The 27,750-nt window shown below is 38.0% G+C and overlaps 1 protein-coding gene across 1 annotated transcript in view; it reads left to right on the top strand.

Moving 5' to 3' along the window:
* LOC139726053 (apoptotic protease-activating factor 1-like) overlaps positions 1-27,260 on the top strand; it is a 38,771-nt gene extending 11,511 nt beyond the window's left edge. The window contains exons 8-23 of the mRNA XM_071637136.1: positions 879-1,052; positions 2,256-2,495; positions 3,169-3,347; positions 5,474-5,600; positions 8,047-8,286; positions 11,635-11,757; positions 13,720-13,968; positions 16,820-16,945; positions 18,800-18,928; positions 20,365-20,490; positions 21,976-22,104; positions 22,582-22,701; positions 23,814-23,939; positions 24,846-24,971; positions 26,356-26,475; positions 26,957-27,260. Coding sequence (XP_071493237.1) covers positions 879-1,052; positions 2,256-2,495; positions 3,169-3,347; positions 5,474-5,600; positions 8,047-8,286; positions 11,635-11,757; positions 13,720-13,968; positions 16,820-16,945; positions 18,800-18,928; positions 20,365-20,490; positions 21,976-22,104; positions 22,582-22,701; positions 23,814-23,939; positions 24,846-24,971; positions 26,356-26,475; positions 26,957-27,139 — 2,517 coding nt within the window. The 3' untranslated portion in view covers positions 27,140-27,260. The remainder of the gene's footprint in view (positions 1-878; positions 1,053-2,255; positions 2,496-3,168; positions 3,348-5,473; positions 5,601-8,046; positions 8,287-11,634; positions 11,758-13,719; positions 13,969-16,819; positions 16,946-18,799; positions 18,929-20,364; positions 20,491-21,975; positions 22,105-22,581; positions 22,702-23,813; positions 23,940-24,845; positions 24,972-26,355; positions 26,476-26,956) is intronic.
* Positions 27,261-27,750: the final 490 nt, after the last annotated feature.

Below are 27,750 nucleotides of genomic sequence, written 5' to 3'. Positions count from 1 at the left end.
TGGATGCAGATACTGTCATAAGCTGTTATTTTTGTGTACGGTTATTTTTGTGAATGATATGGTCATGGACATGTTCGCGAGATGTTATTTTAATTTGATAATTGACAAGGAAGCTATCTTAAATGCACTATTGCCCTAGCGCATGGCAACAATTTCACTTGTTAAATTCACGGTTCAACAGTGGTTTGAGAAATTCACAAAAATTAAACCCATGTGAAAATACCAGCTTATACAGTAGTAATCCCACTACAAGGAGTGAAAATTAAGAACAAACCATATCTTGACAGTAGTTTGTATTATTTTCCTGTATTTTAATCCTTCCCCAACAAAATTCTGATGCATCTGTAAACTCGGTCAAAGATTCACATATTTTTGTGGGCAAGGGATTTGTGGGCATTTGAATGTATATTGATATGATAGTTTGCAGGAGTCATCTTAGCAAAGACATTTGGTGTATTCAAAATTTTTTTTTTGTTGGTGTTTTGTGTTACATTAATGAGTGTCCTGTTGAATATGATACTGCATCAAAAAATATATCTTTATTTTGCAAAGTTTATTCCCCTACTTAAGGATTGTCATTACTCTACTGGTACATGTATCTATTTAGGCTTTTTGTGTACACAGCAGCAAAAGTCTAACTTCTCTGTCTTCCCAAGAGTTAGTGTTCGATGTTTAAGATGTCAGTATTTTTCTCTGGACTCTGAAAAAAGACACTTGGTTTTCTATGATTTCAATGATTGCAGTCCATTTCTGGGTACAACACACAGTGTCTAAAGATGACACCATTGACTTGATAATACACACCACATGCATTTAACTTTCAGTGGTCTTCTGCTCCCAAGTATTAGTGTAGCATTTGTGTTTGTGTTGTGTTCCAGGTTCTTGGTGTAATGCATGATGAGGAGCAAGAGTCAATAGAAGACATGATGGAAGAAATAGTCAACAAGTCTCTGGCCTTCCAGGAGTGGGATACTACACTCAAGTGTATGGTGTATACACTGCACGACCTACAACTTGACTTTCTGACTGAGCAGTATAAAAACAGTATACAGGTAGGTAACTTTGACACAAGCACTCAAGTGTATGGTGTATACACTGAATAACCTTCAACTTGACTTTCTGAGCAGTATAAAGACAGTATACAGGTAGGTAACTTTTGACACAAGCACTCAAGTGTATGGTGTATACACTGCACGACCTACAACTTGACTTTCTGACTGAGCAGTATAAAAACAGTATACAGGTAGGTAACTTTGACACAAGCACTCAAGTGTATGGTGTATACACTGAATAACCTTCAACTTGACTTTCTAACTGAGCAGTATAAAGACAGTATACAGGTAGGTAACTTTTGACACAAGCACTCAAGTGTATGGTGTATACACTGCACGACCTACAACTTGACTTTCTGACTGAGCAGTATAAAAACAGTATACAGGTAGGTAACTTTGACACAAGCACTCAAGTGTATGGTGTATACACTGCACGACCTTCAACTTGACTTTCTAACTGAGCAGTATAAAAACAGTATACAGGTAGGTAACTTTGACACAAGCACTCAAGTGTATAGTGTATACACTGCACGACCTTCAACTTGACTTTCTAACTGAGCAGTATAAAGGCAATATACAAATTGTACAGGTAGGTAACTTTGACACAAGCATTCAAGTGTATGTATTGTGTATACACTGAATAACCTTCAACTTGACTTTCTAACTGAGCAGTATAAAGACAGTATACAGATTAGGTAACTTTTGACACAAGCACTCAAGTGTATGGTGTATACACTGCACAACCTACAACTTGACTTTCTAACTGAGCAGTATAGAGACAGTGTACAGGTAGTTTACTTTTGACACAAGCACTCAAGTGTATGGTGTATACACTGCACGACCTACAACTTGACTTTCTAACTGAGCAGTATAAAGACAGTATACAGGTAGTTTACTTTGACACAAGCACTCAAGTGTATGGTGTATACACTGAATAACTTTCAACTTGACTTTCTGACTTAGCAGTATAAAGACAGTATACAGGTAGGTAACTTTCACACAAGCACTCAAGTGTTAGAAATTAGAAGTTGTTAGAAGTGTGCAAGCTTTGTTCAGACCTGATTCTTATTTTTGTTCTTCTTCTGTGTCGTCTTTTCTTCCTTTTTACTTTTTTATCTTCCTCCTTTCCTTTGATTGTATTTTGCCGTATGATAGTTTCAAGGATAATTCATGAATGTATTCTCTGTTTACTTTGTCTGTCAGGGTTTTCACAAGAAATTAGTCCATGCATTCAAGAATCAATGTGACGGAGCGTATCACACTTTGCCTGACGATAGCTACATCCACATGTACCTCGCTCAGCACATGGCCCAGGCTGGGGAATTCGCTGAGCTCTCTACTATTCTACAGAGCCTGCGCTGGATTGCCAGGAAAGTCACGTTGACGGGACCAGCGAACATGCTGAGTGACTATGTCTCTTATGCTGTCAATATCCCAGAAAAAGTTAGCTGATATATATTTTTTTTCTTCATTTTTATATTCAATGATATGAAGTGTTTGATGGCATGCACCCTGCCAATTATATCAATGGCTTGCCAAACATAACTGTAATATTTAGATGCATATTGTCAACATAATTTCTTATATAAAACTCTTTTATATGTTTTCTCATTAATTTATTGATTAAACATGATGTATGATAAGATACAAGTAATTCAACCAGGATTACATCTTCATTGCTGGGAAAATCTTGGTTTGATTATTAAGAGGCAAATTATTCCAGAACCTGGGTTCTGAACCACAAGATCTGAAAATTTAAATACAACATTGGTATATTCATAAAGAAAACATTGATACGAAATTACATGGGCCAGCAAGGAACCATGTATAGCAAATATATCAATGACAAATTTTTATATGTTCAACTTCAAATTTTATTTTGTGTTTGTTTGGAAATATCTGTATTCCATGTTTGTTTGAAAATCAGTTTTCTCCAGTCTCATTTTCTTCATAGCTTATGTTCAAGTGATTTTCTTATGGTTGTGGAAAGTAAAGTGTCTGAATATTTGTCTTGTCTGATAATTTCTGCATTAATACTGTAGTTAAAGCTAATGGCATAGAAGTGTTCAGGCTAAACTCTGTTCTGACTATCACTTTCTCCCATTAACCTTTCCAGCAACGCCAAATAGTGGAGGAGTTCCAGGTGTTTGTGAGTGTGAACGCACACCTCTTGATGCAAACTCCACTCCCTGACCTTCTTCAGTTGGCCTTGCTACAACAAGACAGCACTGAGGTGTGCCAGCAGGCAAGGCGCCTTGTTCGGGAGAAACAAGGAGGTTTCTACGTAGAGTGGTGGTAAGCTAAAACTAGCTGGGAAATGTTCAGGGTCTTTACTGAAAACAGTGAAAGGGGATGACATGACATGTACTCCTGCAATAAATGTTCGGTCTTATTTTCTCCAAGGACTTTAATAGGGTTAGGGTTAGATTTTTGATAGGGATTTAGGCTTTGCTTGATATCAAGGTTAAGGTTAGGGTCATGAGTGTGGGTAGAATTTAAATTTGGCTTAGTGTGGAGATATTTCATAGGAGTAACTGTCGCAGGAGCAAATGTCATGGAACCACTATAGCAGAGAGTGTCAGGGTACTATCAGGGGCTCATTAAGGAAGAATACTCTTCATTACTACATAAAACTCTCATTGAAACATACATAGACTTCAAGAAACCATGCGGCAATTTGTTTCTCATCTTATGATCTTTTTATTGTGATGTGAATTGAGTTACACTGTCACCTGTCGGAAGAGTCAGTTTATCAAGGTCACCCTTCCATCAGACTCCAATATCCAATCACTGCGTAATCTATACTTGTGATATACAGTCAAACCTGTCTATAGCGGCCACCCAAGGGAAACGAAAAAAGTGGCCGTTATAGACAGGTGGCCGCTATAGACAGGTTATCCAACTATATGTGTGCATTGCCCATACATATACTGTTCATTTACATGTATCATCTTTGTATACATCCATAAGTACTTAGTGTACATGTACATGCGTACGTATGCACACGTGTGTTTCATGCATTGAACAATGCCGGCGTTTATGAAAATTGTTACACAGTAGCATGTTGTACAGTCGTGAAGAAAGCTTAACACTAGTGCATTATCATGAGTGAATAAGTGATGAATGCAGCGGTGGCGATCACTGAACGTTGCCCATGCATGCCGTCAATCCCTCGTTTGAGGCGAGACCCCACTTCCACGAAGCTGATGGGGTGCTATACCTCGCTAAAGATTTTTCGTTTGGGAGTTGGGAGTTGAAATAATATCCATTGCAAATTAACTTTCTGCTCAGGCGTGACAAACCTGGAGGCCAAGCCAGGGTTTAATGACTCCAGCAGCTGTCGTATTACGTAAGAGCATGATAAGGATATCTGCCTGTGGCAGACCATTCAAAGTGAACTCAATTTTCTCTATGCTTTCTAAAGTTTTCAATTTTATATTCTATTGAGAAATTCTATGGTCATCCATTTTACATTTCGAACGAAAAAAATTGACCTGTAAATAACGAAAATACAGGAATAAGAAGGAGAGCATTGCCAGTTTGCCGGTGCTGACAATGTGTAATGCACACGTACACACACGTACACACACACGCACCATGGAGCTACATAGCCCATGCCAAAACCAAAACAATCTCCTCCTCTCGCGGTGCCCCCCCCCCGTGGCGCTGTGGCGATGACTAATGCTTAGATTAGGCCAGGGTCAAGAAACAGGTGTTTTATATCTTTGGTTTTTAAGTCATTGATTGCCAAGATATACACTGGCATTATTTACGGGGGTGTAGCCTCTTCAAATGAGAGATTTGCGTCATGAATGACTGGCACGGCCACAAACCAGAAAAACACGCTGAATTACCGGGTCTGTGGCCACTATAGACAGATTAAAATCTACCACGGGAAACCAAATTTGTGGCCGCTGGCCGCGTTAGACAGGTGGCCGCTATACACAGGGTCTTAAACAGGGCTTTTCTCTCGGGGGGATTTTTCAGTGGCCGCTATAGACAGGTGGCCGCTAAGGCAGGTTTGACTGTACATGTATAGTCCAGTGACATGCATGTAGTAGCTTGTTGCACATTGTAGTAAGAAACAACGTTGATATATTGCTCACTGACATGCTAGCTTGTTGCACAGTAGTAACACATGCATATAGCAAGGACTATCAGATGAGGGAAAATGATTTAAAATTAAATGATAGATTATCTTTCTTTTTTTATTGTTGTTGTTTTGTTGCAAGTAAACTCCTTTCTTACCCCTCAAAATTGGGAGTATTCAACAGGTGATAGAACCAGTTGTGATGCTTAACCCATTGAGGATGAGTCCCAACTATACTCAGGCAGGTGTCTATGGGAATTGCATGTTGTAGTAAAATCAGTCCATCCTCAACAGGTTAATGAGGTCTAATATTCTCTCTTGATTCCTGCAGCAATAAATATTTAGTGAGAGATTCTCTTCTCCTGACCAACACTCCTCACTCCGGGGTGACAAATAGCGCCCATTTCTCTCCAACGGGGGACCACATCATATCCTGTGGCGAGGATGGTACAGTCAAGGTAGGCATTTTCTCCCAACCTACTTAAAGGGATGGTACAGTCAAGGTAGGCATTTTCTCCCAACCTACTTAAAGGGATGGTGCAGTATTGGTGGAGGTGAGGATAGAGCTTTTGGTGAGATACCAAGAAACTACTTAAAGGACAAGTTCACCTTCATAAACATAAGGATTGAGAGAATGTAGCAATATTAGTAGAACACATCATTGAAAGTTTGAGGAAAATCAGACAATCCGTTCAATAGTTATGAATTTTTGAAGTTTTTGTGCAGTAACCGCTGGATGAGAAGACTACTGCAGTGTATGAATGACTTACATGTCACATGCGTACAACAATATAAGGAAAATATAAAGAGAATTTCACAAAATGCCATTTTTTGAAAATAGTACACATTCCCCTGACTCGTTACCGACAAATGTTATGGGTAATATTATTCCCCCTGCCTTAAGAAAGAGGCAAGTCAAGAGCTCTTTTATTATGCGAAAAAAGTGAAAATATGTTGAATTTTCTTTTACATTTTCTTTATACTGTTGTACGCATATGACTCACAAGCTGTAGTAGTCTCCTCATCCAGCGGTTCCAACACAAAAATTTTAAAAATTCATAACTTTTGCATCGATTGTCCAATTTTCCTCAAACTTTCACTGATGTGTTCTACTAATATTGTTGCATTCTCTCAATCCTTATGTTTATGAAGGTGAACTTGTCCTTTAAGAAATAGTACAGAGCATACCATTCTAATACAAGTTCAAAGTTTATTTGATGAAAATCGGTTTAGGAATGGCCGAGACATCCAAAAATAAAGTAAAATGAAGCGATCTCAATAAAAGTTTGGTCCCACCTTTTATTAGGATTACTATGTTTTCAATATCTCAGCCATTTCAAAACCAATTTTCATTAAAAATGATAATAAAAAAAAAATTGAATGCCTCTTGGAATTACAAGATCTTTCATATTTCATAGGAGATTTCTTATTATCTCACCCAAAACTGTTAGAAACCTGAAGTTAGGTGTCAACCAAAACTATACGATCCCTTGAACTCTCTCTCTCCTCTCTCTTGGTATCTTTCCTTCTCTCCCTCTCTTTCTCTTCCATGTTACATCTTTTCCTCTTCTCAAAATTTACATCCTAGTGAATACCAACTCCTACAGCCTGCAGTGTTTCTGGCACAAGGCTGTTTCTTTGTAATTATCAATATCAAGCATCTGCCTAAAAGACGGTAGACTCCTGCATTTTTGTTTCCTCTCTTACAGAGACTCCAATTCCAAGCACCTTCAGATCTGGAGATTCTCCCGCCCGAAACCCCTAGCAAACGGGAGACTCCAAGTTGATGTGTGCAAAGCGCGAAGTTCCTAGGATTCTAGATGTTCTCTGGTGCTATCTAAGGCTTATTTTTTCAATAATTGTTTTGGATATAAACTCCAATAATAATGATAATTGTTTTGGATATAAACTCCAAATTTTATTGTCCAAGAATGGAAATTCATTTTGCCCAATTGATCGTGGGCCCGGCAGCCACTGAGCAGCGCCAGATCGACGTTGCTCTAACCTTTTCAATTGTTGAACGGCAAACAAGGTAGCAGCAACTCCCATCTTTTAACGTCTTTTGGTATGACGCGGCCGGGGTTTGAACCCACGACCTCCCGATTGTGAGGGCAGCCGCTCTACTCACTGAGCCAACACATACGATAGAAATAAGTAAGAAATCCTTTCCACCGGGAGACACAGTGCCTGGACGGGAGAAATCAAATCTCAAACGGGAGAACGGGAGATTGTGCAAAAATGGGCTTTCGGTGGGAGATCTCCCGTTTTCGTTGGAGTCTCTGCTCTTAAATTGGAAATAAGTGTATCATTGACTTTCTTGATTCTGTTGTATTCAAACACGTTATAGATTATAATGAAAATTATTCTCTCTACTTATAATGCATATTTGTTCATATATATGTACAGTTAATATGTTTTTCTTGGAAAAGTCCAGGAAAAACATATTGTGTACAATCAAAATCAAATCACTTATCAATACACACTGGTTATTATGGATGCACCTCATGACTTGATATGTACTTAGTCTCTTTAGTTCCTTGGCAACCACAAATATTTTAGCCAGCTACTGTGTATTTTTTTATGCACTTACTATGGCCTAAATTCACGAAGGTGGTACAATCTTTGTCCATGGTTTAAACGATGGACAAAGACCGTAATTTTTATGGGGTGCCAAGTGTCACATGGCCTACTTCGTTACAAAATCAGCCATTTTGTCAACAAAATAGGCCATGTGACACTTGGCGCCTCATACAGAATTACGGTCTTTGTCCATCATTTATACCATGGACAAAGATTGTACCAACTTTGTGAATTCAGACCTTTGTGTTTAGTCTTTTATGATTAATAAATGAGACGTTGAAGTCAGCCATATCATCTGACATGATATAACTTGTGTTCTCCCAGCTATGGAGCAGTCAGTCTGCCAAGCTTGTCTTCTGTCTCGAGGCTCATAATAACTGGGTCAACTGGTGTGAGATATGTCCGGCGGGTGACTTCATGGTCACATGTTCCAGCGCCAACGTCAAGATGTGGAGGGTGAAAGACCAGAGCTTGATGAAAAAGATTTCTGGAGACTGGTTGAGGGCGCTAATCTCTCACGACGGGAAGAAGATTGTAATGTGTAGTGTGGAAGGTCTGATTGAGGTGAGTCTCAAACACACATTTTTACCACTCGCTGCCAACTTCTTATTAAACCATTCCATACCCGGTACTGAATTCTGAAATCCCTTTACACCTACTACACAGACCACCAGGGTCCAGTATGGAATGGGTTAAATCTTCCCCTGTACTTGGTTCATTATGTGACTGAACTCAACATTCTAGAATAGATTTGTGTGTGTGTGTTTAAGATTGTATCATCTATGGTGGTATGTATGCTGCACACATGTCTACATGGAATAGTTCCATAAAATAAGACATTGCAATACTACTAAAGTCTATGCCACTGAAACCTATACCCAACAAGAAATACTGTAACTCTTCAAAATAGAACATGTCACATGTAAGATACAGTATATCCATATTGTCTGTCTGTTTCTGTAATAAAGTATTTTATGTGATTATGTGGGGACGCTCCCCTCACATGCCTGTCTTCAATGCCATAAACTTTCGAATTAAACTTTCAATTTTCAAAGCATTATTATAGCTATGATGCTCAGACTACTAAGATATACCACAGTGGTCGTCCCAAGCTCATACGTAATTTACTGTATGCAGCTGCCTCTTTTTTCATTTATTTGGGGGATGATTAAGCAGTGAATGAACAAACACTAGCTCACAATCTCTCTTGTTTGGATTGTATCATAAGTTTGCAACAGAGTGCAAAATATATCAAAATATATATTCAGGGGATAAAAGTTTATTACATCATTTGTATTCGTGATTAATTTGTCATTTTACAGCAAAATTATCAATCCTCTGAAATGATTTAGTGACATCATTTATGTAAATGTTACATTCTACACATCACTCAGATCATTTTATAAATGTAACATTTTGCATACCACTCAGATCATTGCTGTAAATGTACCATTTTGCATACCACTCAAATCACTGTTGTAAATGTACCATTTTGCATACCACTCAGATCATTGCTGTAAATGTACCATTTTGCATACCACTCAAATCACTGTTGTAAATGTACCATTTTGCATACCACTCAGATCATTGTTGTAAATGTAACATTTTGCATACCACTCAAATCACTGTTGTAAATGTAACATTTTGCATATCACACAGATCATTGTTGTAAATGTAACATTTTGCATACCACTCAAATCACTGTTGTAAATGTAACATTTTGCATATCACACAGATCATTGTTGTAAATGTAACATTTTGCATACCACTCAGATCATTGTTGTAAATGTAACATTTTGCATACCACTCAGATCATTGTTGTAAATGTAACATTTTGCATATCACACAGATCATTGTTACCTCCGCCAAGGGAGGAGGTTATGTTTTCGTTACCGTTGGTTTGTGTGTTGGTTCGTTCGTTCGTTAGTTAGTTAGTTTGTCTGTGTGCAAAATAACTCAAATAATAGTTAATGGATTGAGATGAAACTTGCAGAAAAGGTTGAGAATGACACAAGTAACAAACGATTAACTTTTGGTGGTGATCTGAGAATTTTGGGGGAATTTACAAAGGATTTTGATATTTTTGCAGGTAGGGTCAATGAACTTGGGAGTTTAGGCTACGCATATTGAAGGTTTGCATGCGCGCAACAAAGTGCATTCTCTAGTTTTTGCTAGGTTGAGGCGCGCCGTGCAGCTGAGGGTTTATGACGTAACAAAGGCTTCTATATTGGGAAACGCTGGCAACTTTCAGCACACAATGCTATTGAAAAGTACGCATTGGTGGAAATCACTGATATCTCTATGGAAGAACAAGATCAGTGGTGAAAATGATTTGCATGTTTTCCAGAGGTCTGCACTCTCAGAGTGCTTCTCTAGTTATAAATATAACATTTTGCTTACCTCTCAAATCATTGCTGTAAATGTAACATTTTGCATACCACTCAGATCACTGTTGTAAATGTAACATTTTGCATATCACACAGATCATTGTAAATGTAACATTTTGCATACCACTCAGATCACTGTTGTAAATGTAACATTTTGCATACCACTCAAATCACTGTTGTAAATGTAACATTTTGCATACCACTCAAATCACTGTTGTAAATGTAACATTTTGCATACCACCAGATCACTGTTGTAAATGTAACATTTTGCATACCTCTCAAATCATTGTTGTAAATGTAACATTTTGCATACCACTCAAATCACTGTTGTAAATGTAACATTTTGCATACCACTCAAATCACTGTTGTAAATGTAACATTTTGCATACCACTCAGATCATTGCTGTATGTGTAACATTTTGCATACCACTCAAATCACTGTTGTAAATGTGACCCTGCACCTCAAAACAAACAAAAAGTCGCCAGACATGAATTTTAGTTAAGACCATATTCTGAAAGAGCAGACTTTAAGCTTTAAAATGATGTGAGTTGTATAACTCAAATCAAATGGACTCTCCTAAACCTATCTAAATATTGGAAAGAAAGCACAAACTCAGGAAAAGTGTGAACTGAGAAAAGAGGCTCTGAAGTACAGTGTCTATTCAAGCGCTTAATCTTTACCAAACCGTGCTGGCTGTGCGATGAATGGGACAAAAAACAGGAAGTAAACCACCAGAGTAACAACAATGAAGGGATTATCAGATTAAACTGAAATTTAGCATGCCTCATTAACACATTCTGTCCATAATTAATGCCAACTTTCAAAGCAGTAGCACTATCCTTTCGAAAGTTATTGGAGTTGAAAGTGAAGAGTGCGGACAAGGTTTTTCAGAAATGAAAAAGGGATTCTAAAGACACACCTATTAAATCACACTATTCTACCAAACCGTCGAGATAAACTGCTAAAAAAACACACTTTCCTGCCTGTTTCATGATACCAAATTTTGGCATAATGTAAAAGAAGACCCGCTCTTTCAGAAAATATGAAAAAGTCAAGTTCGGCTAGGTTGACCCATTTCACTTATTTTCAGTCCTCACGCAAAATCAGTGTGTGCGACTTTATGTTCGTTTTGAGGTGCACGGTCACAAATGTAACATTTTGCATACCACTCAAATCATTGCTGTAAATGTAACATTTTGCATACCACTCAAATCACTGTTGTAAATATGTATATATTTTTCATACCACTCAGATCACTGTTGTAATTAATGTAACATTTTTCATACCACTCAGATCATTGCTGTAAATGTAACATTTTTCATACCACTCAAATCATTGCTGTAAATGTAACATTTTGCATGCCACTCAGATCACTGTTGCAAATATTTAACATTTTGCATACCACCAGATCACTGTTGTAAAAATGTAACATTTTGCATACCTCTCAAATCAATGTTATAAATGTAACATTTTGCATACCACTCAGATCATTGCTGTAAATGTAACATTTTTCATACCACTCAGATCATTGACCTGGAGTATGACAGACGAGTGATGATCAGAGGACACAAAGAAATGGTTCGATCTCTCTGCTTCTCTCCTGACGATGCCTACATCATTTCCTGCTCAGATGATATGACTGTCAAGGTTTGTAGTCAGGATTCTAGCTGGGTTCCCGGCTCTATCTTACAAGGTGGATGGGGTTAGGTCTCTTTGCTCTGTCTTAATCCGTTGAGGACGACTCCCGAGTATACTTGGGCAAGCATGTATGGGAAATGCGTGTTGTAGCAAAATCAAACCATCCTCTACGGGTTAAAGGTTGGATGGGGTGAGGTTTCTTTACTCTATCTTAAAGGTTGGATAGGGTGAAGTCTCTTTGCTTTACCTTAAAGGTTGGATGGGGTGAGTTTTTTTTTGTTTTTTTTTTTGCTCTGTCTTAAAGATTGGATGGGGTGAGGTTTCTTTGCTCTATCTTTAAGGTTGGCTAGGTGAGGTTTCTTTGCTCTGTCTTAAAGGTTGGCTAGGTGAGGTTTCTTTGCTCTGTCTTAACCCTAACTAGGCCGGGCTATTTAGGTAGTTGATAGAGCCGGGGGGGCCTGGGAGGCCCCCCCTCCAGATCTCGTCCGTCGACCGCGCGATCGCGACGAAAATTGGCACACACATTGCCTATGATGTAATCTAAAATACCTTGAAGTTAATTTTTCAAAAAATTATCATTTATGCTAAATTATGCTAATTTATGCATAATGATGCATGAAATCAGACTATTCGGTATCAATCACAAAATAAAGCTCAAAACAGGCACTTTTTTTGTGTAAATATTCTTTTTAGTGTCCTTAGCAAATGTAATTTAAAAAATTGTGACATCAGAAAAAATTCTTAAGTATTTTATTGTTTTTTGAATTTCTTATGTATTTCTTTGTTTTTTCGACTTTATGTTTTTCATTGTTTTTGCGATGAAATTTGTCCGCAACATCGCTCCGAACAAGAAAATATGTTATTCATTGATTTTAATCAATAAAACACCAAAATTATCGTGTTTTTTATGAAATTTGCCTGTAAGCACAGTTTGCATTGAAATTATACACGAATTCACGTTTTCGAGCAATTTTTGGTCTGACATGCATGTACACATTTATGTGTAACTTTGGAACCACGCGCCCGGGCGTCGCAAATTTGGTGTCAAAAGATGCGAGAGACACGAAAGAAAAAAGTCATGAAATGTCGCGGCGATAGCTTTTTGCGATTGCGATACATCGCGCGGAACGTCAAGGGGGGGCCTCGGAGCCCCCCCCCCGGCCAAGTTAAGGTTAAAGGGTGGCTAGGTGAGGTTTCTTTGCTCTATCTTACAGGTTGGATTGGGTAATGTTTCTTTGCTCTATCTTAAAGGTTGGAAGGGGTGAGGTCTCTTTGCTCCAGTGTTTAACCTTTTGGACCCACCTGCTCAAAGTTGCTTTTGATAATGGACCAACAGGTTGCTAATCATGACTACAGGCTAAATCTATAATGTCCCTATGCATTCAACTACAATTTGTTCAGCTGTTTTCCAGTATCCAGGCAGTCTTTTCCAAACCCATCCTTGACCCCATTTGAAAGGTGTAGACATCCTCCCTTGGTATAACAATGCCACAATCCTACAGAGAGGCAGGAGTTACATAATCTCTCTTCATGGACAGGTGGTGGTGGGGTATCTAATTGTGAAGCTCAGTAAGAATGTTTAAGCTGCTGTATGTTTCTTTTACCCATTGGCACTATTTCTAATATGTGAGACCAACGCATCCATGAGAATATTTTCAAAGCCCCCTGTTCGTAAAACATGGAAGGAGATTTTACCATGTGTTGGTTGCAAGTGACAAGCTGCCATTAATTTGATGCTCCATGCTGACATGATATAAAGTGTTCTGGGGAGTGTTTCATAAAACTGTTCTTAAAGTTACAAACGACTTAAAAATGACTGGTGATCCGTTCTTGTGCTGAATTATTGAAATTCTGATAAGTATAGCACATCAGAACTAATCACCAGTTGTTCTTAAGTCGTTCTTAACTTTATGAACAGCTTTACAAAACAGGACCCTGGTTATCATTTTCATCAATCTTCTCCTTTATCAGGTTCTGGATTCATCAACAGGAAAGGTGATGGTCACCTATACCGGTCATCAATATCCACCAATCAGCTGTAGCTGTTCTGTTGATGGTCAGTTAGTAGCATCAGCTGGAGGGAGTGAGGTCCATGTATGGGGAATGCTGAGCTCTAAGCTAGAAGGGAAGTGTGCTAGTGAGGCGGACAGTGTACTGTGCTGTGAATTCTCACCCAAAGGAGACGTCATAGCAGGTGGACTATCCACCTTTGAGATTCTGGTAAGTCTTTAACTCTTCTAGGTCTAGACTGATAGATATGGTGGCTGGAGTATGTAGATAATGCGAGATGTTAAGGCGCATAGACCCGGTAGTTGCAGGGGTGCTGTTGGATGATAGTGCCGTTCACCTTTAGCATTGATACGAAGTTTGCTAAAGTTGAGCTGTCATCAAGAGTAAAGCGCGTAGGTGTTGCTATTCAACATTGCCTTCATTGTCTTCTCTGCGCATCACGCAGTCTGTAGTAATGCCAGGGTGCGTGCTTATGTGCTTCTTATGATGTCACAAAAGAAGTTTGCTAAAGCTGTCATCCCCCTCAGCCGAATCATGAGCCGAACTGTGATCGGACCACTGACTACAGTGGATCGCACTTCTTCTGCAGACCTGCCAAGTCGCCCTGATTCTGCAGGAGTCTCCCTGAAAATGTCAAAATCTGTTCATGTCTGAATAAGAGAATAAGAAAATTTCCCTGATTTGGGAATTATTTTCACCCACTGAAATGCAGGTAACACACAATATCCCCCTGATTGCTGTGTGGAATCTCCCTGATTTGGATGTGGAAATGTTGGCAGACCTGCTTCTGAGTCATGGAAATGGGTCATAGCGTAAGCGCTAAAGAGGAGTCGATAGCGTAGATCTCTGTAGGAAACTTGTGCCGTGCGCCCACATATGCATTCGACTAAACCACCGGGTCCATGTGCCTTTAATAGTAAATTGAGTGGTGTTTGGTGGGTGAATCATTTCTTTCCTTTGTTCAGGAGACTCTTCTGTCCATCTACATTAATTCTCTCTCTCTCTCACCCTCTCTGTCTAAATCATCATAGGCCTGTTTTCGTCTCATGAGCATTGTCTATTTTACTGTTTGTTTGCATGATTATGCTCGACATTAGCGTGACCCGAGATTTCCAAAAGGCTGTATTTTGGTGGCCCAATCAGGCACTTAAGATTCAACATGGATTGTTATGTATTTGTTTATTTTCAGTCACTACATTTCTGTTTGGGCCACCAAAGTTATACAGATTTAAAGATTTTAATGTCCGAAAAGGGCCACCGGAGAAAAGAAGATGGCTTATATAAACTTCTTGAAATATTCTTCACTCTAGCGTTTACTTCCAAACTGTGCCCGTGCCTACAAAAGATAATGCATTCTATTAAAAACAAAGCAACACCAATATTACTCAAAGTCAATATCATTTTAAGTTATCTCATATAATCCCATATATGTTAGTGCAGGAGTCTTGAATGTGTATTCCCTTCTAGCTGTGGAAGACGAAGATTTCAAAGATTTCAAACCTGCAGAATCTTTAACCCTTTGAAGACTAGTCCCAAATAATGGTGGGCTGGGGTAAATGAGAAATGCATCGATAGAAAAATCAGTTCTTCTTCAGTGGGTTAAAGGGACTGTACAGTACTGGTTGAGGTAGGGATTCATGTTTTAAACATTCCTAAGTGAGATAATGAAAAGCCTCTTATGAAATATGAAAGAGCATGTAATTCTAAGAAGGATTCAATGTTTATTTGATGAAAATTGGTTTTCAAATGGCTGAGATATCCAAAAAAGTGCTAATAATAAAAGGCGACATGCCACAACTTTATGAGGATCTCTTTGTTTCACCTTGTTTTTGGATATCTGAGCCATTTCAAAACCGATTTTCATCGAATAAACTTTTGATACCCCTTAGAACTGCATGCTCTTTGACATCTCATGGAGTGGTTTCTGAATATCTCGCAAAATGTTAAAAGCTAAATCTACACCTCGACCAGAACTGTACACACCCTTTAGGCCGGGGGGGGGGGGGGGGGCCTCCGAGGCCCCCCCTCCACGTTCCGCGCGATGTATCGCAATCGCAAAAAGCTATCGCCGCGACGTTTCATTACTTTTTTCTTTTGAGTCTCCCGCATCTTTTGACACCAAATTTGCGACGCCTGGGCGCGCGGTTCCAAAGTTACGCATAAATATGTACATGCATGTCAGACCAAAAATTGCTCAAAAACGTTAATTCGTGTACAATTTCAATGCAAACTGTGCTTACTGGCAAATTTCATAAAAGCATGATTATTTTGGTGTTTTATTGATTAAAATCAATGAATAACATATTTTCTTGTTCGGAGCAATGTTGCGGACAAATTTCATCGAAAAAACAATAAAAATCATAAAGTCGAAAAAACAGAGAAATACATAAGAAATTCAAAAAAACAATAAAATACTTAAGAATTTTTCATGATAGCACAATTTTTTTCATTACATTTGCTGAGGACACTAAAAAGAATATTTACACAAAAAATGTGCCTGTTTTGAGCTTTATTTTGTGATTTATACCAAATAGTCTGATTTTATGCATCATCATGCATAAATTAGCATAATTTAGCATAAATGATGATTTTTTGAAAAATTAACTTCATGGTATTTTAGATTACATCATAGGCAATGTGTGTGCCAATTTTCGTCGCGATCGCGCGGTCAACAGCCGAGATCTGGAGGGGGGGCCTGGGAGGCCCCCCCCCCCCCCCCCGGCTCTATCAACTACTGAAATAGCCCGGCCTAGTTAGGGTTAAAGGTCCTGTTTACCTTTTGGAACAGTAATTTAAAAATGTCCAAAATATGACATTTAATGCAAATGTGTAGGTCTGTTGTACCACAAAACATCCTATCATATAAAAATTTTCGTGATAAAGACACTATTGTTCACATTTTATGTATTTAACAATACTTAAAATCGATTATACAAATTCAAATTTTTACAGTGGCTGTTTCTATCCCTAACTCACATTTTAAAACTATTTTAAAGCAGTGCTGGGTTTTTGTTCCATCTGCAAATGGTAAATTATGCCTATAATGTGTATTTCCTTCTAGCTCTGGGAAACGAAGCGTTTCAAACCTGTGGCAGTACTCAAAGGTCATACCAGCTGGGTCATGAGCGTCAAATTTGATGTCAAAGGTGACAGACTCGTCTCAGCATCTGATGATGAAACAGTCAGGGTACGTTATCTTTCTTCGTCAGTTTTTTATGCCTCCGCCACGAAGTGGTGCCGGAGGCATTATGTTTTCGGGTTGTCCGTCCGTCCGTCCGTCCTTCCGTCCGTCCGTCTGTCCGTCCGTCCGTCCTTCCGTCCGTCCGTCCTTCCGTCCGTCCGTAATGAATTTTGTGGACAGGGTAACTATCAAAACCTTTTGAGGTAGACTAATGAAACTTGGCATGTATGTGTATTAGGGGGTGAAGTTGTGCCTATCAACTTTTGGGTGCACATGCTCAAGGTCAAAGGTCAAAAGGTCAAGGTCAAATGCTTAAAATTGCACTATTTCCCCCATATCTATGCAATGCCTGAAGATATTTTCTTGAAACTTAGTGTATACATGTATTACCCAATTAAGATTCTTTGGTGAAAGTTTGGGGTCATGAGGTCAAAAGGTCAAAGGTCAAAAGGTCAAGTAAAATGTTAAAATTTCACTTTTTTCTCTGTATCTTGGAAATTGTTCAAAGTATCTTTATGGAACAAAGTATACATGCATGTACTGACTGTCAGTAGTTAGCTAGGGAATTTGGGGTTTATGGGGTCAAAGGTCAGGGGTCAAAGGTCAAGGGCAATATTTTGAAATTTTACTATTTTCCTTATATTTATGCAATGCCAGCAGGATTATCTTTTTTAAACTTAATGTATGCATGTATATTACCCACTAGAGATTCTCTGGGATTTTTTTTTTTTGCCAAGAAGGTCAAAGGTCAAAAGGTCAAAGATCAAGTGAAAGTGCTGAACTTACTACTTTTTCCATATCTCGGAAGCGGCTCAAGTAATCTTTAAACTTAGTACATATTTATGTATGTTCCGCCTGACAGTGATTCTCTTATGAATCAAAGGCCAGATGAAAATGATAACAATTTACTGTTCAATACAGAAATTGCACTTTTTCTCCATACCTTGAAAATTACTCAAGTGCGTAAACTTATGAAAGGGTCAAAGTCGAAGTTAAAGTACATGCTCTCCTATTCATCCAATTAAACATAGGTCAAGGAAGGTAAACATTTGATGCATTTGTGACAAACATGTCATTTTGATATTTTGCCAGTTTTGTGAAAATGTAATCACACATTGTCCACATGTACTATAGACCTATTAGGAGAATCGTGCATTATGGCGGAGGCATACCAGTCGCCATAGCGACATTTCTAGTTCACCTTCAATCAGGATCCTGAGTGTCCAAATATGTTGTGTTCTGTGTTCACTCAATCCCTTTCGAGCAGGATTTCAAATGTCAAACTGTATAACAATCTGTGCTCAGCCATTAATACGTGACCACCCAGCTCAAAAACCATGAAAAGTCATAGATTAGGATTTTTTGTAATCTAACAATATTTGTCATTTGGGTTGACCGACTCAAATTGTTTAAGTTTGTCTTTAATACCTGGGAGAGTAATCTTTTCTTTATCTACTGTCAAAATTTTGAGCTGGATGGTCACATATTAAAATCACTTGAATTGAATTGGAATCAAATTGGAATCAAGACACTTAAAGTCAAAGCTTGTGTGTATTCTCTCTCTACATATGATATCAAGTCTTTATCTGAGTTTCAATATTAGTTCCAGTTTATAGTTAAACACTGTATAGGGCATTCAATCATATTTCTTTGTATACTTTCAAATTTATGTCCATTTAAGTGTTTATGACTTTACTGTGTAAATTGATATTCCAAGTCTTGAGGCAAATATTACTTTTCTCAATTGAAAGTAATATGTGAAAAGCTCATCTTTTATATAATCATAAGATCAATTTTTTGTATTATATGGTCTTTTGAGCATTATATCAGTAGAATTTTCCTCTTTTTTCTTAATACCAGATCTGGAAAGTGCAGTATGGCCACATGGAAACCCAGAGTGTTTGGAAGAGAGATTTTGCCGCCTCTTTCTGCGAGGGAAAAGAAAGGCTCAAGTTTCTCATCGCAGGAGACAACAAGAACAGATGTCTGGTAAGCATTATATCCAATCAGACCATTATACCTTGATGCAAACTCCATGGGCAATCTTTTGCCAATAATTACTGGTAAAGTGTGGAATACTAGACTTTCTGCAGTCTCTATAAAGGATATATGAAGTATGATTTCTGTAGCTCAGTATCCACGGTTTTGAAAGCATAGTGTGGGAGGCAGTCTGTCCGTTTTTCTGTTTGTCCTTATATCACTTAGTACCACACTGTCTATTCAGGACTAGATCAGTTTGGCTGAGATATAAAGGTGATCTCAGGCAAAAACTGCAGCAATGAAAAAATTCAACAAAGAGGGTTTTATCATCTTATTTATAATTCAAGTTTTGAACCAAACCTGAATCAAGGAAAGGAAACCAGTCTTCAATATGATTTCATTGTCATTAATGTCAAGTGGAACTTTTCTATTTTTGGATGGATGTATGCGTTTCATGGACTCCAATAAAGTCATTATCAGCTGTTCAAAAATATATTGGTTTCTGTAAATTTTTGCATAAGAAATTCAAGTATACCTATTGTATACTTCATTGTCTATAAGCAGGATATAGAGCTACTGTAGATCAGCTGGACCATGACTAAGAGTTTGTTGTCATGGAAACTCACCATGAAATCCTAATAGACAGGTCGATATGATATCTAAGAGTGATCTGCCTGGGCTTTGCTCACACTTACACCATTGCTCCTGTCCTGTAGGTAGGATGGTCATATACTAGGTTGTGTTAGCCAAATACTGATATTCACTTTAGTTCAGTTCAATGACATCTACTGTAGTATTTCCAACAAACAATATGCACTCTATTTAAGTACAAATACATCTTTGTCATTATTTTGAACATGCTGAGGGCACTTTATTATTATTATTATTATTATTATTATTATTATTATTATTATTATTATTATTATTATTATTGTTATTATTATTATTATTATTATTATTATTATTATTATTATAATTATTGTTATTATTATTATTACTATTATTGTTGTTATTATTATCATTATTTGATTTGGCATTTCAGACATTGCACATGTACATGAGTAAACACAAAACACATTTGATTCAGTGTAACAAAAATAAGATAAATTATAACACATAGACAAAGCACAAATGAGAGAAAAAAACCCTAGATTGTGAGATAGAAAACAAGGCTGCCAGGGGTAAGAAAAGGTCAATTTGATTACCATTACCACTTCTTTGACAGGAAAGGAATTATGGTGAGTGTACCCTTATCATACATTGTAGATGCACGTAATATGCAGTACCTTACATAATCATGAGAGGTGAAGATACAGAAACAGAAATATTGACAAGGACAGAGACGTCATATGGACATTGAAATTGACGATACCAATGACTATGTTAACGTTGATATACGACAGTGTCCAGTGCTTGACCTTTAACCTGGTCTCATAATCCTGTAGATGACCGATGGGAGAGACATGGAGAAGATGGTGGAGCTGAGTCAGGAGTCTTCCAGGATGAGGGCTTTTGCTCTCAATAGTGATACCACCAAGGTGGCTTATGGATCTGATGCAGGGACAGTCAGGGTAAGGACCAAAGGGTATGGTCAGAAGGACCAAAGGGTGTGGTCAGAAGGACCAAAAGGTGTGGTCAGAAAGACCAAAAGGGTGTGGTCGGAAGGACCAAAGGGTGTGGTCACAAGGACCAAAGGGTGTGGTCAGAAGGACCAAAGGGTGTGGTCAGAAGGACCAAAGGGTGTGGTCAGAAGGACCAAAGGGTGCGGTCACAAGGACCAAAGGGTGTGGTCAGAAGGACCAAAGGGTGCGGTCAGAAAGACCAAAGGGTGTGGTCAGAAGGACCAAAGGGTGTGGTCACAAGGACCAAAGGGTGCGGTCACAAGGACCAAAGGGTGTGGTCAGAAGGACCAAAGGGTGTGGTCAGAAGGACCAAATTGTGTGGTCAGAAAGACCAATGAGTCTGATACCGGTCTGTTGAGTGGAATGATATGTGTGATACTGTAAAGCTGTTATTTTCGCGAGGGTTTAATTTTCGCAAATGTCAGTTGGATCCTGAATTTAACAACACATGAAAATGTCTCTGTGCGCTTGGGTACACTGCATTTATGTTAGCGTCGGCGTCAATTCGCGAAAACGTCTGACTTCCTACTTCGCCAAAATATCTGCACACGAAATATATTAGCATATACAGTATAACATGGTGACATAATTGCTCTGGTCTTATATTCTCCAAGGACTTAGGGTCAGGGTTATGGTTGTGATAAAGTTTTAGGTTTAGTTTTATGTGAGGATTGGGATTAGGATAAAGTTTAGTTTGATGTGAGGATTAGGTTTAGGGTAAAGGTTGTGGGTAGAATTTTATGTTTGGCTTAATGTGCAGATATTTCATGGGAGCAATTGTTGCAGGAGTAAATGCCATGGAACCATATAGCATGCTACAAGTATGTATCTGGCTACTGGTAGCAAAGCTCTCATAAATCACACTGCAGGTTGTAGCCAGACAGTTTGCTTTGACATTCCTTCCCACAAATATAAAAAACAATGCAAAGACAGAATAAGAGCCAAACCCAATGTGTATGAATATGACATATTTATTAAGGTCCTGTATAATGCAAGAGACTTTAATAGATATTAATGTTTTATGCTTTTGTTCCTTCGATACTGTGGAGTGATCAATTATTTCAAACAGAATGTTAAGATTTGTGCTTGTTTCTCTTTCTTCTTTGTTTGATTTTGTTCAAAAGTTTGTGAGGACTTTTTTCTTAAGGGGATGGGAGAGGTGTAAAGTTATACACATGAATCTCATGTATCAAATGGTTATCAAGTGCAATCTCGCTGTCTGTTGTACTGTCAGGCAGGAAAAGTTTACATAAAGAAAATACAAAAGAGGAAATGACACAAATGCACCTCAGAACTTGTCTGATTCACGGAAGGTTATCCCTGTTTATAAAGGCAACCCAGAGGGTGAAGCAGTCTTTAAAAGTAAACCAAGTAGGATCAGTCATCTGTAATTTCATGAGTACTTGCATGTTTATTGTGATTTTTATTTTTCAGGTTGTTGACCTCAAAGGTCAAAGGTTAGAGAGGTCACTGGATGACGCCCACAGCAAAGAGGTCAGATGGTGTGGCTTCACCAAGGAGGGGTCTACACTGGTGACGTCTTCTGATGATGGACTCATCAAGGTCTTGTCATTACACACGTAGTGAAATACTTTTTAGCATAAAGAGTACACTTCTATGTGCCAAAAAAACATTATTCTTGTGATGAAAGTCTTGCCCTGAAAACATTTTGAGTCAGAAAATGTAGTGACGGAGAAATTACTGTGGTAATAAACTTTATTTTTTATATGAATGACCAAGAAATTTACCCCCTGTTGATATGTTTTGTATGTAACATAGAGGTTAGATATATTCTTTTTTGAAGAGTGGCTATATAATCCAAGATATATTGCATGCTTACATCATAGTATAAGAATAATAACTTCAAATCTTAGCCTTTTTCATGTTTCTTAATGCATTTTACCAAAGAGTGGTGGTACAGTGCACATGTATGTTTTCCCCACTTTAAGGCTGTTACGTAATTATGCATTTGTTGTAGTTGTTATTTTCTATTCAGCGGTACTATTTTGTTCCTTGACATTAATTTTCACGTGAATTCAGATCTGGTCAGAAGATGGAAAGGTCAATGAGTGCAAAGGTCATTCAAAGGGCGTGACCAGCTGTCGGATCTTCCAGGATGACTGCAAGATTTTGTCTTCATCTCAAGATGGCACTCTGAGGGTAGGTCCTACCAACTCTCTTTAGTTTAGTCTTGTTCTCTGGAAAATATAAGCCAAAAATTGAGGTTTTATTTATTTATTCATTCAATATTTGGGCATGTAATAAAAAAAAATTATGGAATCATCTTCTGAAGATGTGCAGTATTATGTTGTTGTTTTTTTTGTACCAAAAGGTTTAGTTTCTTTATAGTCACTGAATTCTGAACACCGTTCATACAGCTATACATCCAAAGACATGTCTGATGAGTAATTTGTCTTCTTTTTGATGTCAAGTAGTCACGCAATAGTTGTAACTTATTAGTAATTACCATTTTTTGGACAGCAAGTTAGAGCAGGTTTTGATACTGGACAGCCATTTATAAAGCAGTTGATTACACTGTGGACTGCACCCATTTGCTGTTTACAATCATATCAGGGCAATCAACCCCTGGCTAAAAACTGGTTAGTGATAAGGTTAGAATAGAGATTAGGGCTAGGGATAGGTTTAGGGTTAGAGTTTGAGTAAGAGTTAGGATTAGGTTCAGGATTAGGATTAGGGTCAGGGGAAGGGTCCGGTGTAATTGCCCAGCGAGTAAATGCCCTAGACCCTTTATAATTGCAGACATGTCAATGCATGGCATGCAGTCTTTTGTGCATTATTACCCAACATCAGCAAGTTGAAATAGAGACTTAATCACAGTGTTTGCTGGTGTGATAACTTGAAATATTTCCTCCACATTTATTCATCTCCCCTGGCTTCAAGTCTTGAATCCTGACTGCCATGCAAAGACTTTTTGAGAGTCAAAGCAGAAATCATGCAATTAATTTGAGTCTGGGAAACAAAGTTCCTGCCTGGATCTTATTCTTATGCTAGAGATTTCACCTTCCATGATATGGAAAAGAAAATAATTGTTTCTGTTTTTATGGTGGAGGTATCAGAAAAGATAAATTGATAACAGCATTCCTGCCATGCTTTGAGTACATTGACAAAGGTACATGTAATGGGTTTTCTCTGCTGGAATATTTCTTTTATGTATTTTCTGTTTGTTGCAAGGAGTTGGCAATTCAGTCATTGAAGTGTTTCACTTTCCAGGGTATCTTGTTTTACTTTTAAGTTTTTTCTAATCCATGCAGGTTTGGGACCTAAAATCTGGAAGGAATCTGGAGACAATAAATGCTCATGATGACTGGATCTTTATGTGTGAAATGTCTCCCGATCAGTCCATGGTGGCAACGGTTTCAGTTGACAAATCAGCCAAGGTGAGAACGTAACAAGCTCATCTCGTCTTCATGGTCACACCTTTACAGGTGCTGAGGATCGACGAGATAGTTAGAGGGGATAGTAGAGTTTGTTCTAGGGGTTTAGTCAAGATAGAAGGAATGGTAGAGATGATTAGAGGGGGATAGTAGAGATGGTTAGAGAAGGATAGTGAATATGGTTAGGGAAGGATAGTGAAAATGGTTAGGGAAGGATAGTGAAAATGGTTAGGGAATGATAGTAAAGATAACTAGATAGGGATAGTAGAGATTGAAGGGGGATAGTAGAGGTAGAGAGGTATAGTAGAGACTGATGGAGTGGGATAGTAGAAGTAGGGAGGTATAAAACTGATAAAGGGGAATAGTAGATAGATAGTGGGGTCAGGTAGAAATTGATAGAGATAGTAAAGATGGCTTAAGAGGGATAGTCGAGATAGAGGAGAATAGTAGAGGTGGTTGGAGGGGAATAGCTTTAATCACCATAGCTGCAATGTATACATATGAGGTATAGCATTGATGGTAGGACTGGAACAGTGAATATGATAAAAGAGACATGGTCCAGATGAAGTGAAAGGACTAGAAGGGGTTCTTGAGGGACATTCTTATCTGCCCAGACAATATGTGGTGTACTGTAAAGCAAGATATTTTTGCAGCATTAAATGTTTGAAAATTGGAACCGACAGCCTTTTTTGCGGCATGAATTTTTTGCGAATTGCCACTGGCATTCAATACATATAGTGTAGACAAGAACATTCGCCTGTATTTTAATTTCGTGATGCGATTCTTGGCTCTCACAAAATTTGCTAAATTAAGATGCACGTGAACATTTCTACTTTTTCCGGTTAAACTGCATTTATGACCTAGCATTCTCCCAACTCTGTTGCTTTCTGTGTGTATTCTACCATGCAGATTTGGGATGTAGAGTCTCTGACGTTGATGAAGTCCCTGGAGAATCACATTGATTCAGTTCGCACCTGTCACTTCTCACCAGACAATGGTATCCTAGCAACAGGAGACGACAGTGGCATCACAAGGGTAACAGAATATTTTTGTTAAAAATTCTTCAATGTTATTTTTATGTCATCATGAAGATGATTGGAAGTTTTCGCATGAAATTAGCAGACTAACTCAATTCAATTCTGATTAGAAAGTTAACACTCTTAATTTCTAGAAAACATTTAATACATTTCTTCCCCATATTGAAATTCAGAAAGGAAGGTCAATTCTTATTGGAGTTGTCAGTACTACAAGGTCATATAATCAGTTTTGTATCAAAACACCAATATATTTGTTCAGTCATTACGTGTATTTCCTTCATTACATCAGCTTTGTGTACCCATACAGCTAAAACTGAGATTTAACCCTATTTTAACTGGGCTATTTGAGACCAAGTTTTTACTGGGGGGTCAAATTTGAGTTCCTCAAGACACATCAAACAATTTTCTTGTAAAAAAATAGCGCAATCAAAATCAGTTTCTTTTGTTTTTTATTGTTTTGTTAATTTCTTATGTATTTTATTGTTTTTCAACCTTTTGTTTTCTATTGTTTTGTAGACCTTTTGTTTTCTATTGTTTTTTTGCCAAAATTTGTTGCAGGCACTTTTTCAAGCTTATCTACATTAAAATTGATTAATTTCAATGTTCAAAAGTTGAAATAATCTAATTTGTATCAATTTTACAAAAAAAAACCACAATTTGCATTGGATGTGCACACGAAATCATGAATTTGAGCTGTTTTCGGGTTGACATGCATATGCAAAACATTGCATAACTTCAGAACGGTGTACTCGGACGTCGCAAATTTGGTCTCAAAATATGCGGGAGACTTCAATGAAAAAAGTCATGAACAACGCGGAAAAATCTTTGCGCGTTGTGGAATCGTTGCGCGAAATGTCGAGGGGGGGTCAATTTAACCCCACCCCCCAGTTAAAAGAGGGTTAACAGAAAATATTTTAATTCCATAGAATAAACAAGGAAAGCTAAGATAAAATAACTACACTTTGTAAATGTGTCCAAAAAAAAAAAATGAAACTAATCTGAAACACTTGACATTCATTTGAATGTTCTTGGCGATCTAACTGAGCTTCCAGTCAACATAACCTCCACAGTTATCTGATTGTATAATTATCTGTTTTATTAGAAAAAGACCGTGAGTAGCAGCAGAGTATGCAAATCATATGAGATCCAATATTTTAAGATAATTTTTTTTTAAAAATAATCTTCCACCAATCTTTAGACAGAGATGTTGATTTTTCTTTTAATTAAAATTGAAAGTTTTGGTGTAACATTTCAAATTACAATGGCTCACCATGCCATCATTATCATAATATGCTGCAAAGTTGGTCTTTGCTTGTGAATGTCTATCATAATGGATGTAAATCACTCCTTCAGAGTCAAAATTTTATTGGTTGCTTGTTTAGGTATGGAACATTGCCAGTGGTCAAGAGATAGGGACGTGTCTTCAACACAAGTCTTGGGTGACTGACATCAAATTCTCACCAGACTCCAAGATCGTCATCACAGCGGGAGAAAATGTCCGGGTAAGACAACTTCTTCAATGAAAACATGGATTTCTGATGAAATTGAACAAAAAAAAAGAGTCATAATTATATGCAAGATTTGATTAAGTATTACAGCTTTATCAGCTGTTTACTCTCCATGAGGAAAAAGTAGAGAGATAATTATCATATAATTATTATTCAATCATTAATTATTATTCAATTAGTTAATGATAATGAATTGAAGTAATTATATGATGCAAAGATAAAATAAGATAATCCCCTGTCCTGGACGAGACAGATATGAAAAGAAGAAGAAGAAGAAAAAGACAATAAAGTAAAATACTTCCCCTCCCCCCCCCCCCCATGGTATCACCATAGTGACACCATGGCAACACCATGGTGATGCGAGATATTATAAGCCTGCTGTTAGTATCATTGTATATCCTTTGCTTCGAAATCTATGTATGTACATGTACTTCATGTCTGTTTTATTGCTCACCCCATCTCTACCGCCCTCTAGTGGTGGCAGTTGGATGGAACTCCTCTACAGACTTTCCATGTACGAGGGAGCTTCATCCGTCAGGTCCAGATCAGCCCTGACTTCCAGACATTTGTCACCATCGACAGCGCTGGGATCCTGTACCTAATGTGTCGTGTGAGGGCGCCAGACAGCAGACAGAGGGGAGAGGTGGTCATTGTCTAGACAAAGACAGACCCACGAGGGACTCTCATTTTCATCTTCCTTCCCCTGATCCTCAGTAAAATGTTGAGGATTTTGAATTACAGGAGATCCAACGCCTGGCTGTGGGTTTGTTCTCTTACATTAGATGTGCATTCAGTCAGACAGATTATAAACTTCCCTTTTAAAGGGGATCGTTGGTACTATTCCTAAAAGACTGAATTATTAACTTTTCTTGTATGCAGTATTTTTATTTTTAACTTCGTCAAAACCCCTGGTATGGTGCTATGTGAAGAATTTCGTGTTTTTGCCTGGCACGTGGTAGTAGATATTTTAGGAGTTCTTTGAAGAACTGAAGAGTAACTTCAGTTTATGGAGTAATCCTTGTTCTGATCTGTGAAGTAATAAGGATCATCTCTTCTGAATTAATCCCACCTCAGGTAACCAGATACCTGAGAAGCTGAGCCTACTGCTGAAAAATACAGGAGAGAATATGTGACTGGAATGTTTTGTTTTATATCTCTGTTTACCAGAGTTTTTTCTGAAATGTCTCTCAAAGAGAATAATTTAAAGACATAAGATGTCATGTTATAGAAGATGTCATCAAATGACACGCTGTTTTCTTGCGGCTTTTT

Source organism: Diadema antillarum, unplaced genomic scaffold, assembly GCF_040938485.1.
Source record: "Diadema antillarum isolate AM-2024a unplaced genomic scaffold, OU_Dant_1.0 seq00000076_RagTag, whole genome shotgun sequence".
Classification (NCBI taxonomy): Eukaryota; Metazoa; Echinodermata; class Echinoidea; order Diadematoida; family Diadematidae; genus Diadema; species Diadema antillarum.
Note: the sequence above shows the minus strand (reverse complement) of the source record. Positions and strands in the feature narration are given on the sequence as shown.